This window comes from Electrophorus electricus, chromosome 20 (genome assembly GCF_041902795.1).
Source record: "Electrophorus electricus isolate QZ-2024a chromosome 20, ASM4190279v1, whole genome shotgun sequence".
NCBI lineage: Eukaryota > Metazoa > Chordata > Actinopteri > Gymnotiformes > Gymnotidae > Electrophorus > Electrophorus electricus.
In genome coordinates, this window is record NC_137516.1 from 3,059,650 (window position 1) to 3,077,262 (window position 17,613).

At 48.8% G+C, this 17,613-nt stretch overlaps 1 protein-coding gene across 5 annotated transcripts in view; it reads left to right on the top strand.

Annotated features, from left to right (window-relative positions):
- Positions 1 to 17,462, top strand: part of bin3 (bridging integrator 3) — a 38,473-nt gene extending 21,011 nt beyond the window's left edge. For all 5 annotated transcript variants that reach the window (XM_027011239.3, XM_027011241.3, XM_027011242.3 and 2 more), the window contains 4 exons: positions 1,522 to 1,562; positions 8,911 to 9,052; positions 10,392 to 10,526; positions 15,911 to 17,462. In XM_027011239.3, the coding sequence (XP_026867040.1) occupies positions 1,522 to 1,562; positions 8,911 to 9,052; positions 10,392 to 10,526; positions 15,911 to 16,057 (465 nt within the window). In that variant the 3' untranslated portion in view covers positions 16,058 to 17,462. The remainder of the gene's footprint in view (positions 1 to 1,521; positions 1,563 to 8,910; positions 9,053 to 10,391; positions 10,527 to 15,910) is intronic.
- Positions 17,463 to 17,613: the final 151 nt, after the last annotated feature.

Consider the following 17,613-nt stretch of genomic DNA (forward strand, 5'->3'; position numbering starts at 1 on the left):
CTGTGCTTTTTATTTGTGGAAAAGATGAATTGCTTGAGGGTAGACAGAGAGGGAAAGCGAGAGAGAGAGAGAGAGAGAACTGCGTTATGGTAATGAAGGCAACTTCAACCCAGGCCTTCCTTGTGTTTTTTTTTTTTAAAGTCGGTTGTTTGAGGGCTTTTAGGCCCTTCACAGCTGTAGTAGTGGTTAACCACCAGCGGCCATGATGGTGGGGGGTATCGATTTTTTTTTTTTATTATTTATTTATTTTTTTTAAATATTTATTTATTTATTTATTTTAGGGTCTTGTGTTTTGTTTTGGGGTTTTGTTGTTGTTTTGGGCAGGAGGGGGCTTTTCTGTGTGTGCGCGTGCACGAGATTGTCAAGCTGACCTCTGCGCTCTGATTCACACTGATGCTAGTGGTTTGGCGTATGTGTGTGTTTGTGTGTGAGAGAGAGATTCACACTGATGCTAGCACTTTGGCATGACCCCGTGGGTCTCTTCTTACCTTAAGGAATTTGCCGCTGTCCGCCCGTTCACCGCATTTACTGCTGCAGCGATGTCTGTCGCCGTCCCCGCCCCTGCCCGGCAACCAGCTGTCTCCGCACACACCCCCTCGGTCGTAATCTCTCTCTCCGCCCCTCCCTGCACCTCCGCCCCCGCTCAGCGAAAGCTCAGCGCGCCGGGCTCGCCGATACCGAGGGACGACCGCAGGCCCGTTTTGCGTCGAGCCCTGTTCGGCAGTCGTGTGCGAGGTGTTCGTTAACTTCACGAGCTGTGCGATCCTCCGTCGCCGGCCCGTCATCTGGCGCGCCGCGGCTTGCGCCGTCCGCCAGGGTAAGTTAGCGTCACCTGGGTCGCGTCTGCCGCGCCAAATCTGCAATGTAAATGAACGTGCGAAATGTCGGGATTTTTAATTGTCAGCCAACTTCGTTTTGAGACTTCGGTGGTTCAGGGCCGGAGGCTTAAGTGAGACGTTCGTTACCCACCCCATCTCCCGACCCCCTGAACGACACCCTCCTCTTCCTCTCCTCCTTTCCCTCCCTTGCCCTTCATCAGCCCCTGCCGAGGCGCATTAGGAACGGAGGGGGGAGAGTAAACTGTTATCGTTAAAAATGTTTGTTTGCAAAGAACTTTCATCTTGTCGGGGCGTCCCCACCCCTCTCCTGCGCTCCCCGGCCCAGCCGGAGCGCCGCTTTCATGTGTCGTCCCCAGACGCTTGATGAATATTCACGTGCTCGTCTGTCTCCTCGGGCCTGGAGCGCGAGAAAGGAGGAGACGTCACCACAGTCACTCTCCCGCCTTGGTGGGGCCTACACTGCTTCAGCGGGGGGGGGGACAATTGTTGATGTTGCGGAGGCTATGTTGTATCCTGCTTCTGATTAGAGCTGCTGCTGCTGCTGTTGTTATTGTTGTTGTTATTTTGTTTTGTAGTGGTGATTGTTGTAGTTTGACTTAATTATCAATGTAATTTGTTATGAAGGTTGCCAGTCATCATGTCCCTAATATGCTTCTTTTTGTCTCGTCTTCCCGTGTGTTAGGTCAACCAGATTCAGAAGACTGTCATCGATCCTCTGAAGAAGTGAGTGTTTGTTTCGTCCAGTCTGTCGTACACCCCAACACGCTGATCAATAACCTTGAACACACTGGTAACATTAAAAAAAGCATACACATCGTGACTCTCCTTGGCGTGGGTGGGGAGGCTGTCAGACTGATTCATCTTCGAGTCAAGTTAACATTCACCTCATTCCAGCTGCCTTAAGTTTGTTAAACCTTTCATCTAGTCAGCCTCGTCACACACAAGTGCACCCTGACGAATTGTACAAGTTCCGTGCAGCTTTTTTGATTAGATCTCACCCCCCATCCATTTTCCCACGGTTTTTCCCCATCTTTAGTGTCACGCCTGAAATAAAATTCAAAGTTGATAAACGCGTGTAATGGCAACCTCTGCCAAAGAGCGGAGTGTTGGGCTCAACTCTTCGAGGCTGCGCAGACGCATTCTGGCCACCGTGTAAGACTGGACGGAGCGAAGGAGGAAGGGCGTCTGGAGGAAAGTTTGTTTGAGTGCCCATCCCTCCACGCCCCCTCGCCCCCGTCAATGCTCCTCCGTCCAGCCCTGCTCTCGGGGGAGGGGCCGGAACAGGAAACCGACCTTAACGAGCGGTCAGGAAGAGGAGTGGGGGTACGGACACTCCTTACAAACGCCTCTGCTTGTGTGTGTCCGGGCGCGCCTGTGTGTGCGAGTGTGTAAAGGACCACCTGTTGTTGTCTCAGAGGCTTCATGCAAGTTTCTTTGACAGACTTCACAACTCTGAGAATTATTGCTCACTGAGTGGTCACTGCGTCCATTTTAGTGGAAGCTTGCTTGTGTACTGCTATACAAATGAGCACTTTAAAATAATAATTTAGAATTTGTTTTTGGTAACTGTGCATGTGTGTGTTTTTGTGTTTTGTGTGTTCTGTAAGCTGTCTGTGCTTGTGTGTGTGTGTGTGTGTGTGTGTGTGTGTTTGCAATGGCAGGATGGAATGGTTCTCATTTCCGTTTGCTAGTGGGTGTGTGGCGGACATGTGTGTAGGCTCTTAGTATGGCCCCAAGCCCAGAGTGAGACACACACTCACTTCAGAGAGCGGGACTAGCCCAGGAAGATACACACACACACGCGCGCGCGTGCGCACACACACACACACACACACACACACACACATTTTTCAAGAGCAAAACTGGAAGACAAAGACACACACACACACACATACACACAGAGAGAGCTGACTGACTTCTCCCAGTGGAGAGAGCGCGCTTGCTTTAGGTTGGTTCAAGCAGTAGATTCTCTGTACAGCAGAGGTTCCTCCTATCTTAAACTGTAAGTTGTGAGAGAACATATCCAAGTTGTTGACTGCTCGAGCTTTTCAAAAAAAAGTTGCTTCATTTAGCCAACGCGACCTCTCACCTCCTGACGAGAAGACTGAAGCAGAGCCTTTGTTTCTCGCCGAGCCAAAATGCACTTAACCAGCCATATGCTAAGATACAATGAAAGACGAGATTCCATTAGTGTGTGGAGGACTGGATGTGTGTGTTTGTTTGCTTCTTTATTTCCCTCCGCCGCTCATGTATTCAAATGACGTGCTGGTTTTTTTTGTTTGTTTTGTTTTTGGTTTTTTTTTTAGGTTTTTTTTTTTATTTTATGCGAGCCGTAAGAAAAAGGTGTCGGATCTCTAATGGAATTAGCCATCTGTTCAGCCTTCAGAATCTCTTAATGCAAGCACTCATTTGTCCGCTAACTAACTTCCCGTCCCCATCACGCGTCTCCGAACCTTAAGCGAGGACGCCGAGCTCCCCGCTCCAGACAGGAGCGCCAGGCCAGACCCCCTCAGCGCACATTAGCGACAGTGTCTCCTCTCCATCTCCATCTCACCTTTGTTAGGCAGAGTAGAACGTCTCTTCCTCTGTGTGTGTGCGTGTGTGTGCGTGTGTGTGTGTGTTTTAAATGGACAGTACTGAAGTTAAAGGGAGCGGGTCTAATTTGAATAATATGTTGTGCATTCCTCACCACCCTGACGATGAATAGAAACGTTGCTCAGACTTCTCAATGTGCAAAGAACCTCTCTGAACCATATTATGTTTTATTTAAAATTATAGAGACAAAATCGAAATTGGAGGAGTGACCGATAATATCATGGGAGAAAGACAAACGTTGGCATCTGGCTTCCTGGGATCACACACACAAAGGCACATGCACACTTGTATTACTGAACATCTGAGGGCCTCGTTCTCATTGCGGCATAGTTTTCTTGAATAAGAGGGGTTTTTTTTATCATGAGCTGAAGCCTTAACCCTCACCGTTGCCTTGGTGTTCCTGATTCCTACCAAACCAGAAATATAAATTGCTATCCTAATCCCAGGCCTGTCTATAAAGACACCAAACACAAGGGATTTGGCACTTCTATTTCATTAAAAGAAGCATATTTAGTCAGGGCCAATACCACAAATCTTTGCTATTCCTGTCAGCACATGTGATCCTCACAAGCAGAGAAAAACAAGTACACACACACACACACACACACACACACACATCCTACTCCTCCCTTACACACACACACACACACACACACACACACACACACACACACACCCTACTCCTCCCTTACAAACACACACACACACCCTACTCCTCCCTTACAAACACACACACACACACACACACACACACACACCCTACTCCTCCCTTACAAACACACACACACACACACACACACACACACCCTACTCCTCCCTTACAAACACACACACACACCCCCTACTCCTCCCTTGGCTTGTTGCTTGAGTTAGCTGTAGTGGTCAGTTTGTCCAGACTTGGGTTTGGCAGACAAAACCAGGTCTTCGAGTTTGTGTGCGCTTGTGTGTGTACATATACACACATGTGTCTGTATGTATGTATGTGTGTGTGCGCGCATACACACACACAGACAAACACTGTGAATCCTGGTATTCTTTACCCAGCTGCTATTTCAATCCAGCCCTCTGCCACCACACCCTCAGCCACTAGACAAGTGTAAAATTATATAGTTGACCAGAAGGGCAGTGTACGTCTGAACTGTGTGTGTGTGTGTGTGTGTGTGTGTGTGTGTGTGTGAGTGAGTGTGTGTGTGTGTGTGTGTGTGTGTGTGTGTGTGTGTGTGTGTGTGAGAGAGTGTGTGAGAGAGTGTGTGAGAGAGTGTGTGAGAGAGTGTGTGAGAGAGTGTGTGAGAGAGTGTGTGTGAGAGTGTGTGTGAGAGTGTGTGAGAGAGTGTGTGAGAGAGTGTGTGAGAGAGTGTGTGAGAGAGTGTGTGAGAGAGTGTGTGAGAGTGTGTGTGTGTGTGTGTGAGGCTGACTGACCTGGTCCAGGGAAACATTAGGACAGCATCAAGACACATCATTATGAGTTCAACGAATGTGCGCGTGCATGCGCGTGTGTTCTTGCCCAGACGGGCTGTGTCTTGGTCTGGTTAAACCAGTCTCACTCCAGATTGTAGATTGTCTGCTTTTAGAGTTCACTTGTCCAAGAAAAACAGCAGTAAAACTGCATATTGACAGTCGCTGAGAAACACCTCAGTTTGGGTCCCGACGGGCGAAGGAGGCTCCTTCCTTCCTCCTCGTGTCTGCTTGGCACTGGGTTAGAACATCTCTGTTGCAGGGTCACGGTGTCAGTGGGGCGAGCAGAACCTAGGTGTGAGGTGACCGGGGGGCATTCGAATTAGATGCCCGAACCTCCTCGATGGCCTCGGAGGAGCAGCGGCTTCGAGCCCTGCCGCAGGGGAGTGAACCCCCGGCTCCCTAGCGGAGGGAGCTCATTTCAGACACGTGCAGCCGCAACCTTGTTCTTTGGCTCATTACCCAGAGTTCACGAGCACAGGTGAGGCCGTAGACAGAGACCGTATTACCGCAGTCACTGCACGTAACCAGGGGGTTCCCCCTCCCCATCACTCAGGAACAAGACTCTGAGATACTTCACCTCCTCACCTTGGGGGAGGTTCTCGTTTCCCTGGAGATAACCGTGATCTCAGGATGGAGGTGCTGATCAGCATGCCGACCACGTCACACTCGCACGCCGAAGGCCTCCGTATGAGGAGGATGGCGCTCTCCACAAATAGCAGCGATGCCACCTCCTGCTCCCCTGCCAGGAGCCCTCCTGTGATTGGCTACGCCTTGCTGTCCTGTCCGTGAATATCACAAACAGGAGGGGAGACGAGGCACACCCTTGGCGGGGCCCAGCGCCTACACTGTGCGTGCACACGCACACACACACACACACACACACACACACACACACACACACACACACACACACACTCTTGATCTTAGCCAGAAGCGATAATGCCCCCGCAGAACAAGCTTTGTTGCGGAGGACGCAGACACAGCTCACACAGACACAGAATACCAGACCGGGCGGCCCCCATCAGCGGCATGTCACCCCATACTCCCGGCGTGCCACCCACGCGGCGTTTCTGGGCACACGGTCATGTGCCTTCTCCTCACCCACAGAACACACGTACACTGGAATGGCTCACGGCCGTGCCCCCTGTGGGAGCGAAGAAAGAACTGCACCACTCATCCACCTCCAGGACGGAACGGACGTCGTCCTTCCGGTGACCTCGAGTCTCCTGGGGAGGTTGAGGAGTGTTTGTACACACTCTCTGGCCCCCACTTTTTGCCCGTCCAGGGGCTCTTGTTCCCGAGGCCTCGAGGTGTCTCTGAGGCGTGTCAACCGTCCAGCCTTCAGCCGAGATTCTGGAGGGCTCTCATCACCCCTCATGTGGATTAAGTATACACCCTCATCTTTCCATCAGGACACAACAAGAAGGGAGCAGGAGGTGGAGGAGATTATTAATATCTTGACTTTACAAGCAATATGTGCAATAGATCTCAGTTTATGTCATCGTAAGACTCAGTGGCTAGATGGCATGAGGCGTCGTCAGTCGGTAGAAGTGTTGCTTAACTGTGTGTGTGTGTGTGTGTGTGTCTGTGGTAGCATTCCAACAATTTGCTGTGTCTTTAAAACATTTTATTTACATATTTATGTGATGACATTACTCTCTGTGCTGAGGTGAATATAGTGGAGTTGAATTGACACTACTATGTTTAACATGGGACCTGAGCTACATAACGCTGAGAATATAGAGAGTGATTTCACATATTACATGAATATGTAAATAAAATAAGTGTCTTAAAGGCACATCGCATTATTTGACTGTGTGTGTGTGTGTCAGCACGTCCGGGCTCTTGCCTAATCTGCTGGCAGTCAGCGGTGTCCGCCCGCCCAGAGCCTCATTCAGTTTTAGGAGGAAAATCAGGTTCATCAACATGTGAAATAGCATGTCACGTACTGTGCCATGCTGGTGCTCTTTAGTCCTCGAGATAGTGCCCAAACACCAAAGCCCCATCCCACCCACCCCCTCCCCGGTGTGTCTGGCTAACTGGGCCAAGGTGATGTGGTATTAATAGGGTGTGCGTGGGTTGTGGGCCCTGTGACAACGTCTTGGTGATAGTGGACCACTCCCAGCTCTGGTTCCTGTGGGAAACGGTCCGGGGCATGTCTTAACAGAGCAGGTCATTTCTTTCTCTCTCTCTCTCTCTCTCTCTCTCTCTCTCTCTCTCTCTCTCTCTCTCTCTCTCTCTCTCTCTCTCTCTCTCTCTCTCTCTCTCTCTCTCTCTCTCTCTCTCTCTCTCTCTCTCTCTGCATGTAGGGGAGCACTCTGCATTGTTCTTATATCATCATCAGATGTGATGTTTACACTAGCTGTAATCCCTCCTGATTGGTTCCTGGTTGAAATGACCAACCCATCCAGCAATACCTAAAATGACCTGTCTCTCCACCATCACTCACACTGTTTATTGTTGCAGGATTTATCAGCAAATGACCTCATTGTCTTTTCATCTTTGTCAGTGACTAGCGTCCACACTCTGAACAGTTTAGTGTAACGTTTCCAGGGCTGGTGACAGTTTTGTCCGGGTTTCAGGGTGGCATTGCTTTAAGGGAGTGCATCATCTCAAATTAAAGGGCTGGGTTTCTTTCTATATCTCTTTCACATACTTTAACATATTTAGTTCTTAAAGGTTATATTTGCGTAGTACAAGACCGGCAGTTACTTTTTCACAAGGTTTTCATAAAAATCCATAAAAGTGCAGTTAATCTGTTGGATTAATGTGCCTGTTTATTGATTTATTCCTGCTGTTTTTATTTGTTATGCTAAGCGGTATTTCTGGTACTGTTTTCTGGCTGCACGTTGAGAGACAAGAAGACTCATTAGGTTGATTGGTGTCAGTTTTCATTTGAAATGTTCTGGGTTAAAGGAGCGATGTAGCTGCTCTGACCTTACGTCAGGATGTCGGGGGACTGCATGTTTGCTGGTGTGCAGCGTGGATTACATGTGTAAAACTTCAGCGGCTCTTAGAGGGAATGTGGCTCTGTGTGAATCTCCCTCAGTGGACTACCCCACACAGAGTGCTCCTGACAGCGCGCTGACCCGCGCGCCCACATCGCTCGCTCGTCTCCCCGCTCTCTCCACGTGCTTCCTTTCAGACTTTATTCAAAACACAAAGGTTGTTCTTCCACACACACACACCCTATCATTCTTTCATCCTTTTTATGCAGTCGCCATTGTTTTGGTTTTTTGGCCTGACGGAGGCTCACGTGTTTGCACCGTCTTCCTCGGTGTGCGTCTTGGCAGCGTGAAACAGGAGCATAGGCAGGCCTCGCAACAAACCAACCGCTCCTGTTGCTAAGTTACAGCCGAGGGTTTTTTTTGTGTTTTTTTTCCCCGCCTATTTTTAGTTTACAGAGAGCAGGATTTTCACCCAAAGATTACATTTTCATTTGGAATAGAACAATTAATGGCTGGCCTTCCTCGCCGCCTGTGTGGTTTTAATTAGGCGGTAATGTTGAAATATGGCCAGCAGTGTCTTCACGTTGGGGGTTACAGCCATGTTGATCCTTCATCCAGCCTCCTGCTTCTGGCTATCGATCTGTGACACGGTGGAAACTTTCAGGCAGCCTGTATCCGATTTTAGAGGAGTGGAAGAAAATCTGTAATAAAGTTGCCGGAAATCTATAGAGGAGGTCAAAGGTTTTGTTTTGTTTTTGGTCAGTGTAGACTGAATGTAGATACAGCCGTCATGACGGTATTGACTGTGGTGGACTGACTGTGTGTGTGTGTGTGTGTGTGTGTGTCAGTATTGACTGGTATGGCTCATACGTGTGTGTCCTGTAGATTCTTAGCAACGGTGATCACATTACTTTGACACTTGCACAGATGTACTGCATTCCGCTGTATTCCACTTGGTCTTAGTTGTGTTAGTTGAGTCTGTATCGTGTGAAATGGATTTAAAGTGCCATTATCGATCAGTAGAAAACACTGTGTGCTTCTCTCTGCGTGCGTGCGCATGTGTTTCTCAGGTACAGCAGTGTGTTCCCGAGCCTCAACATGGCAGTGAAGCGTCGTGAGCAGGCCATGCAGGACTACAAACGGCTGCAGGCCAAAGTGGAGAAATATGAGGAGAAGGAGAAGACCGGACCCATCATGGTCAAACTGCACCAGGTACACACAGCGCACCCTTAGCTCTGCCTCCAGCCTCATCTAGCTCTCCATTCCCAGTGGGATCCATCACACTTTTAAGGAGAAGTAAACTGCAGGTTAGCCAAACTCTAGACTCGCGTGTGAGACAGTCAATTATAGATCTATTTTTATATTTAGATCTGGAATGGAGTGGGATGCATTTGAGCGTGTGTGTGCGTGCGTACGTGTGTGTGTGTGCACGCCTGTGCATATGTGTGTGCGTGCGCGCGTGTGTCTGCACGCGAGCGTGTGTTTGTTTATGTGCTTGCGTTTTTCTGTGAGTTTGTGTGCTCGTGTTTTGGGTGTGTGTGTGTGTGTGCGCACGCCTGTGCATATGTGTGTGCGGGCGCGCGTGTGTTTGTTTATGTGCTTGCGTTTTTCTGTGAGTTTGTGTGCTCGTGTTTTGGGTGTGTGTGTGTGTGTGTGTGAGATCTTTCCACACACACCATGTCCACCCTCTCAGCACACCCCACTTCTTCCTCTCTGGGCTGTGGCCGCACCTTCTGGCCCTTGACCCTGGTGAGTGTTTGCACCAAGGTGCATCATGTTCACATATCCATGCATGCATACACATACATGCAGAAACTAAGCAGCTGGTTTCCAAGTCGGATGCATCAAGGTCACTACATGTATATGTGCACACCTGAAGGTGTGGCACCACATGTACGTGCTCACTCACACGCATGCGCATGCCTACAGGACTGTGATGCAGGGAAGCATTCGCAGACTCACACACACACAGCTGAGACACATGTATGCTGACCGCCCACACACGGACCAAGAGACTGAGGTTCATCAAGAGAGGAGCACTGAACAAACGAACGAGGAGTGGGGGGGGGGGTGCATGTGCACATGTGTGTGCATGCACATGTATGCACACACATGTGTGTGTATGTGCGTATGTGTGTGTGTGTAGGCAGGAACGTTGTGTGCTGCGTCTCTCAGACATGCGGCACAGTAACATATCTCCTCTCATGTCCCCAGAGTGAGTCCCCTTCCCACCAGAGGTCACCAGCTTCAACACACTTACTTGTTCGCTCGCACATACTCTCTCTCCCTCTCCCTGCTGTGTTCTCGTGTGTGCCTTCGCCCTCTCTCCCTCTCTCTCTCTTTTTCTTTCAGCTGTACGTGATTGCATCATGCAGATCTCATTTTCTCCGCCCCCACTTCCTATTCAGTGTCATGTTATTCTAATGACAAACCACTCACCAACATCCTGAAACCCCGCTAGTCTTGCTGCTCACTATAGTATGCTAAAGTGTGTGTGTGTGTGTGTGTGTGTGTGTGTGTGTGTGTGTGTGTGTGTGTGTGTGTCTATCAGGCAAGGGAAGAGTTGAGGCCGGTCAAGGAAGATTTCGAAGCCAAGAATAAGCAACTACTGGAAGAGATGCCCAAATTCTACCACAGCCGAATAGACTACTTTCAGCCCAGCTTCGAGGCTCTCATTCGAGCCCAGGTGAGCTGTATACACACACACACACACACACACACACACACACACACATCATAGATTAGCTATTTTCAGCTCAGCATCTTGTATAGGTGAGTGGGACTCAGGCAAGGTGTGTGTGTGTTTGTCTGTGTATGCATGTATGTCTGTGTGTGTGTGTTTGCCTGCGTGTATGTCAGTGCAGCCGTCTGTCATGAGTGAGAAAGTGCAGCACTCTTCGTAAACACGATTTGCCCAGTGGTCAAATAAAGTGTGTGTGTGTTTGTGTGTGTCCACAACACTCCCTCAAAAACAAAACGCAGCGATACACCAAGAACTGGAGAGTTAGGAATTACACACCAAGAACTGAAGGAGAGTTGGGAATTACACACCAAGAACTGAAGGAGAGTTGGGAATTACACACCAAGAACTGAAGGAGAAATGGGAATTACACACCAGGAACTGAAGGAGACATAGGAATTGCACACCAGGAACTGAAGGAGACATAGGAATTGCACACCAGGAACTGAAGGAGACATAGGAATTGCACACCAGGAACTGAAGGAGACATAGGAATTACACACCAGGAACTGAAGGAGAGTTAAGAATTACACACCAGGAACTGAGGAGACATGGGAATTGCACACCAGGAACTGAGGAGACATGGGAATTGCACACCAGGAACTGAAGGAGAGTTAGGAATTACACACCAGGAACTGAAGGAGAGTTAGGAATTACACACCAGGAACTGAAGGAGAGTTAGGAATTACACACCAGGAACTGAAGGAGAGTTAGGAATTACACACCAGGAACTGAAGGAGAGTTAGGAATTACACACCAGGAACTGAAGGAGACATAGGAATTGCACACCAGGAACTGAAGGAGAAATGGGAATTACACACCAGGAACTGAAGGAGACATAGGAATTGCACACCAGGAACTGAAGGAGACATAGGAATTGCACACCAGGAACTGAAGGAGACATAGGAATTGCACACCAGGAACTGAAGGAGACATAGGAATTGCACACCAGGAACTGAAGGAGACATAGGAAGTACACACCAGGAACTGAAGGAGACATAGGAATTGCACACCAGGAACTGAAGGAGACATAGGAATTGCACACCAGGAACTGAAGGAGACATAGGAAGTACACACCAGGAACTGAAGGAGACATAGGAAGTACACACCAGGAACTGAAGGAGAGTTAGGAATTACACACCAGGAACTGAAGGAGAGTTAAGAATTACACACCAGGAACTGAGGAGACATGGGAATTGCACACCAGGAACTGAAGGAGAGTTAGGAATTACACACCAGGAACTGAAGGAGAGTTAGGAATTACACACCAGGAACTGAAGGAGAGATAGGAATTACACACCAGGAACTGAAGGAGAGTTAGGAATTACACACCAGGAACTGAAGGAGACATAGGAATTGCACACCAGGAACTGAAGGAGAAATGGGAATTACACACCAGGAACTGAAGGAGACATAGGAATTGCACACCAGGAACTGAAGGAGAGTTAGGAATTACAGACCAGGAACTGAAGGAGACATAGGAATTACACACCAGGAACTAAACTGTGGAACTGTTAGGAACTGAATTGTGATTCCTGTTCAGTTTTCACCAAGTATCTTTCATTGAGCTTTCGATGCAATTAATTAAAGGCATTTACATTTTTAGATTCAGTGTACTAACTACAGCAAATAATATAAGTAAAAAAAAAACCAAACACTTACACACATGTATACCTACTCCTTACCTTCCTCCTGTCTAATTTCATTAGACACCAAAATTCCTCTTCAGTCGCTGGAGTAAATTTGAGTTATTTGCATGTGTGTGTGTTAGTGTGTGTGTGTGTTCATATATGTATACGTGTGTTTATGTACATGCATGCATGTTTACATGCAGTGTTCTCTGTAAGCAGAACAGCTTACACACACGTGTGTGTGTGTGTGTGTGTGTGTGTGTGTACGCTCACACTTACATAGGTGCATATGCCAGGGCATGCCCTGTGCTCTCTGTAGGTATTACACACACATATATATATATATATATATACGGTGCCTCCTCTTTGACTGTGACCTACTGGCCCACTCACTGATGAAGAGTTTTAAGTGACTGTTTACAGTTTTAACCTTGATGGGGGGTGTGTGTGTGTGCGCGCACGCGTGTGTGCAGTAAAGGCGAACTCCTGTGTGTGCGCGCACGCATGCACGCGAGGAAAATGAAGTCCTGTGTATATGTGTGTGTGTGTGTGTGTGTGTGTGAGAAAGGTGAACTCCTGTGTATGTGTGTGCACTCAAGGAAAATTAAGTTGTGTGTGTGTGTGTGTGTGTGTGCGTGTGTGTGTGCAGGTATGGATGCATGCTTGCGCACACACACACACACACACACACACACTCACAAACTCCTCCATAATCCTGCAGATCCCCTTGGCTTGGCGCTGATGGGCTCAGGTGCGGTGTCCCGCTTGGGAAACATCCCGCCTAACCTGTTCTGGCTCGCCCCTCATTGGCTACAGATCTCAAGGCTCCCTGCTAAGTGATCAGCCACGTAACCTGATTGGCTGATTAGTGAGCAGCCTCAAGTGAATCACTCACTGTGACCCACCCACTCAGGGAAGAGAGAGATGAGGAGAGAGCGCAAGGTTGCCCACACTAAGTGAACAGCTCATAGTGATTTACTAAATATACGTGTGTGGGGTTTTTTTGCAATGGCATCACGGGGAAATGGTAACATTCTTTCTGCCATTTGGCATAATAAATGTTCATTTTCCTTTTACTGGGTCATGCACTTGTATAATGTACAATAAGAAAATACATTTGAAATAAATTACAGTTTTGTGAAGGGAATTAACTGGTCTGACTCACTAGCTATGACACGTCCTGCTATGACCAAAATCCCAGCGTGGATTACTGGGCACCTCTGGGCACACTTTACCAGTGGGAAAGGCAGTACTCAGCAGATACTCTTGTGGCCACTCAACCCCGCCCAAACCACTACCCTCAGGTCACTAATCCCCAAACCAGTAGCTGCTTAGTTAAAGGCTTTGCTGAGAAAGAGCCATATTCCCATTCAGCTACCAGTGTCAGTAGCATTGAGTACCAATCCTTACCTCTTACTCCCACACACACGCGTGTAGTGCAGTACTTAAGCTGAGAGGTATAAATAGCGCATACCTTGAGAGAGCAGAATGACCGTGTTAAAGAGGTAGTGTAGGTGGAGCACAAAGACTCGCTATCACACATCACTCTGTTTAGACTCGCTGTGCTGAGATGTGCAACAGCTATCAGGCCCTGTTCCTCAAGCAGGAGACTGGTATGGTCACAGATTAGAGTGTGTGTGTGTGTGTGTGTGTGTGTGTGTGCTTGCCTGCCTCCAGTCCTCGATGGACATATCTTACACACTGACTCATAGATCTGCTTGTACAGAGAGTCTCCTCATCCTGCTGACTCATATGCACGTGTACGCGCACACGTACGCACGCGCACACACACACAGTTCAGAGATCATTTTTAAGCAGATAGAAGCAGTACTCAAGGAGCTCAAAGCCTGTTACAGTCGTGAGGGAGACCTGCTTACACATACACCACCTCACACACACACACACTTCTGCCTGACCAGTGCATGGACGTGTAATGGAAACATTGGCTAGTGTGTAGGACCTCTGATGGACTTACATGCACTCCTATCTGCAGCGTGGCCTAGTAGCCTCCTGGGTCTCACTCAGTGTCGCACGCGCACACACACACACACACACACACACACACACACACACACACACACACACACATTGTCTGTGACCGAGGTCTTTAAGGTGACCTGCTCCACCAGGTCTGAGCTGCCGGCACGGTGCTCCTCCATGTTTTCTCTAGTTTGATGGCGATTTTGAGGTTGCAACTGAGGGAAACGACAAAACGTTTTCAAGCCGTTTCTTGGCAGGGCAAGGTAGCGCTGCAGCGCTGCAACGCCAGGGGTGACCGGTGCCTCCCTCACCTCGCCCCCGTTAGTGAACTCAGAGGGCATCTGCCTCCAGGAATCGCTGTGTAATAGCTACAGGTCGCTGCCACAGTTTAAACACCCCATGGCCTGGGGCTCCCATTAAGCTTTCATGTGCTCCTGAACCACCGATACATTTGCACAGACATCTGCTGAATTTATCGCCCTGCACCGGCAATTTAGTTCTAAACATTCTTGGCAAATGTTTTAAACACAGCGTCTGGTGCCTAGGAGACCCCTCCCCTTCTCTGTCCGCGTGCATGTGTCGTTCTCTGTGGCGTGTGGCGCACGCGGCGTACCGTCCGTCACGACCAGCCCATTCCTCCTGGCCCCGCCTCTCCCATGTGTCTCCCTGCAGACGGACGGTCGCGTGGAGACCCTTGATGTGGCCAGGCCGGGGCGGGTAAACAGGACAGAGCTGGGGTGGGTTTCCGGGCCAGGCCCTGGACCACGGCGCCACTGCAGCCGGCCTTTTGATTACAGCCCGGGCTCCCGAACAGAGACAGGACCGGACCGGTGGCACAATCCGCTGGAGGGATGAGAGTCTCTGCTTCCACACGTCCGCAATGTTTATCAGGGGGCCGTCTGGTCTCGAGGTCCCACTTCCTGTGGGGAAGAAACAGAAAGGTTTGGTGTTTGAGGCTGAAGCCTGGGGCAGTTGTCTGTGCGAGTGAATAATTGTGTTTGGAGACTTTTTGGTCCTTTGTTTAAAGGCTTGGCCATATCCTTCACTGAGCAGCTTTTGAACGGCACCAGGGCTGAGTTCCGCCGCCGATGTCGACGGTGCCGGTGGAACGTGGTTTGGCTTCAAAGGAGCCCGCTGAGTGTCTTCCCTCCTGCGCTCAGTTGTTTGACAGCGCTGCACACTGAACGTGGTATGGAGTAGGGTGTGTTTGTGTGTGTGTGTGTACAGTACTTTGCAAGCTGTAGCTTGAATAAAACAGCAGGGGGGGTGTGTGTGTGTGTGTGTGTGTGGGTTGGCGAGCGGGGCGGCTGCGTTTCCTAGCGAGTCCGTTGGCGGCCCACTCCTCCTGGAGCCGAGTAATGCGATTATAGGCCGTTAATCATTAAAGCGCCTCTCCCGGGACCCCTGACTCACGGGGCCCCTGACTCACGGGGCCGGGGGCTGAGCCGAGGCGGGACGTGTTGGGAGAAGCTCTCACGGGGCCCACCAGCGGCCCGGCTGAGAGGCAGGAGGGGGCTGAAGAGAACGGCCTGTCCGTATCGGGTGGTGGGGAGGTGGACATGCAAGCCGGTCCTCAAAGCTGCGCGTGTGTGTGTGGCGGTAGCGAGGGTTTCTGCCATGGGCTCCATGCTGATGTGAGGTTTTAACCTTAAGAGGAAGACCATCACTCTCTCTCTCTCTCTCTCCCTCTCTCCATCTATGCTTGTCCCTCCCCCCCAGGTGGTGTACTTCACAGCGATGCACAAGATCTTCAGCGAGCTGACCGATCAGATCGATCAGGGAGGCCTGACGGATGAACAGAGGGAGGAACAGACCGAGGCCAAGCTAAATGAGCTGCGCGCTCTGTCCATCGTGGCGGACGACTGAGAAACCGCCGGGTTCAGCTTCCGTTTGCCCGTCTCTCTCCTTGCCAAGTGCACCGTTCAGTCCGAGTCAACGGTGTGGGAATTACCGTAGATTGTTGTACACAGCCACCAGTCACCTAGACGTGAAGAACTTTTTTTTGTTGAAAATAATGCCATTAAGGAATTGGATTTTTTTTTTTTTTAGTTCTGTCATTTTTATAATTTATTAAACTTCTCTGATCGAGTGTAGTTGCCCATAACATTTGCTGTTGGGTCATATGAAAGAAAACTAACAGCAGCTTTCCTCAGGCAAAATTCACTACAGCCTAAAAGGCACGTTTGGGGGACCTCCGTCTACTCCTCTTTCCTGATTCTGTGTCATGTGTTTAAGTACCGCAGGCGCAATTTACAGCAACATCTACAGTAAGGGGCTACAGTTCAGCTACAGCTTCTCGTTAGAAAACGTGTGTGCGTGTAGCACAGGCAAGGCGTAAAACTCCTGCTTTGATCAGCACATGTAATGTCCAACACAAGCATGAAGTATGAACTGAACGTTTATTTAGTTAGAGAGGGTATTTTGCAGCTATTTACAGACCATTAAACTTGAGCATCTGCAGTAATATTTCATGAGTGTGTGAATAAAAGCTGTAGCCCTATACTGTAGCGCCCTCCACTGACAGAAAAAAAGATTGCATCTCAGCCCCCCCCCCCCCCCCCCCCCCGAAACAATTTCTTGTGGCTTCTAATGTTCATTTTATGGATTCACCAGTTTGTGTGCGTGTAGTTATATTTTTTAAATGTTGGCCTTTTACATTATTACTTTAGCTGCATCTCAGATCTTGCAGCCATAAAAGAGTTTGTGATTAATGTTGGGAACACATTCGGTTCCGGACCAAGCACCTGTTCGGCGTCACATGAACCGTCCCGTTTCTGCCAAAGCACCAGTAAAGGCCGGCAACCGGGAAGGGACTGCCAAGTGTTCCGTTTTCGGAACCGCAGCTTCTTACTAAATGATCTTGGTATGATAATGAGTTTGAAGTTACATTCGTACTTGTACCTTGTACGTACTTCATTTCGCCTCGGGCCTCATTGTGTTCCTGCCTAAATAATTGGGATTTTACTGATGGCTCATTATTTCATATCCAGCGGGCCTCTAATGGTTGAATGGCTTTTGGTACAAAACCTCTTTTTGTTTCTTATAGTGTTTCAGATGTTTGTAACCCTAGTTCTTTTAAATCCTTAACATTTGTTATTTTATATTCATGTGAAGCATTACAATAAATTGGTTGATATGCATATATTTCTATTTAGTTGGGCAGGCAGTCTCCCTGCGAGGCAACTGGACCTGCCCCAAGTTTTCCCAAACTAAATTTAAAAGTGGGTATTACTTTTTTGGCATATTGCTGTATTAAAATGTTAATATTTTCTATTAGCTCCTTTTGTTTAAATAGAAACAGCACGTAGGCTTCAGTACATCTCAGCCTTCATCTGAATTAAGTCAAATGGGTCATAATCTCAGGATGTAGAGCACTGCGTTGTCCACACGCTTAACTTTCCTAAATATGCACATCATAAATT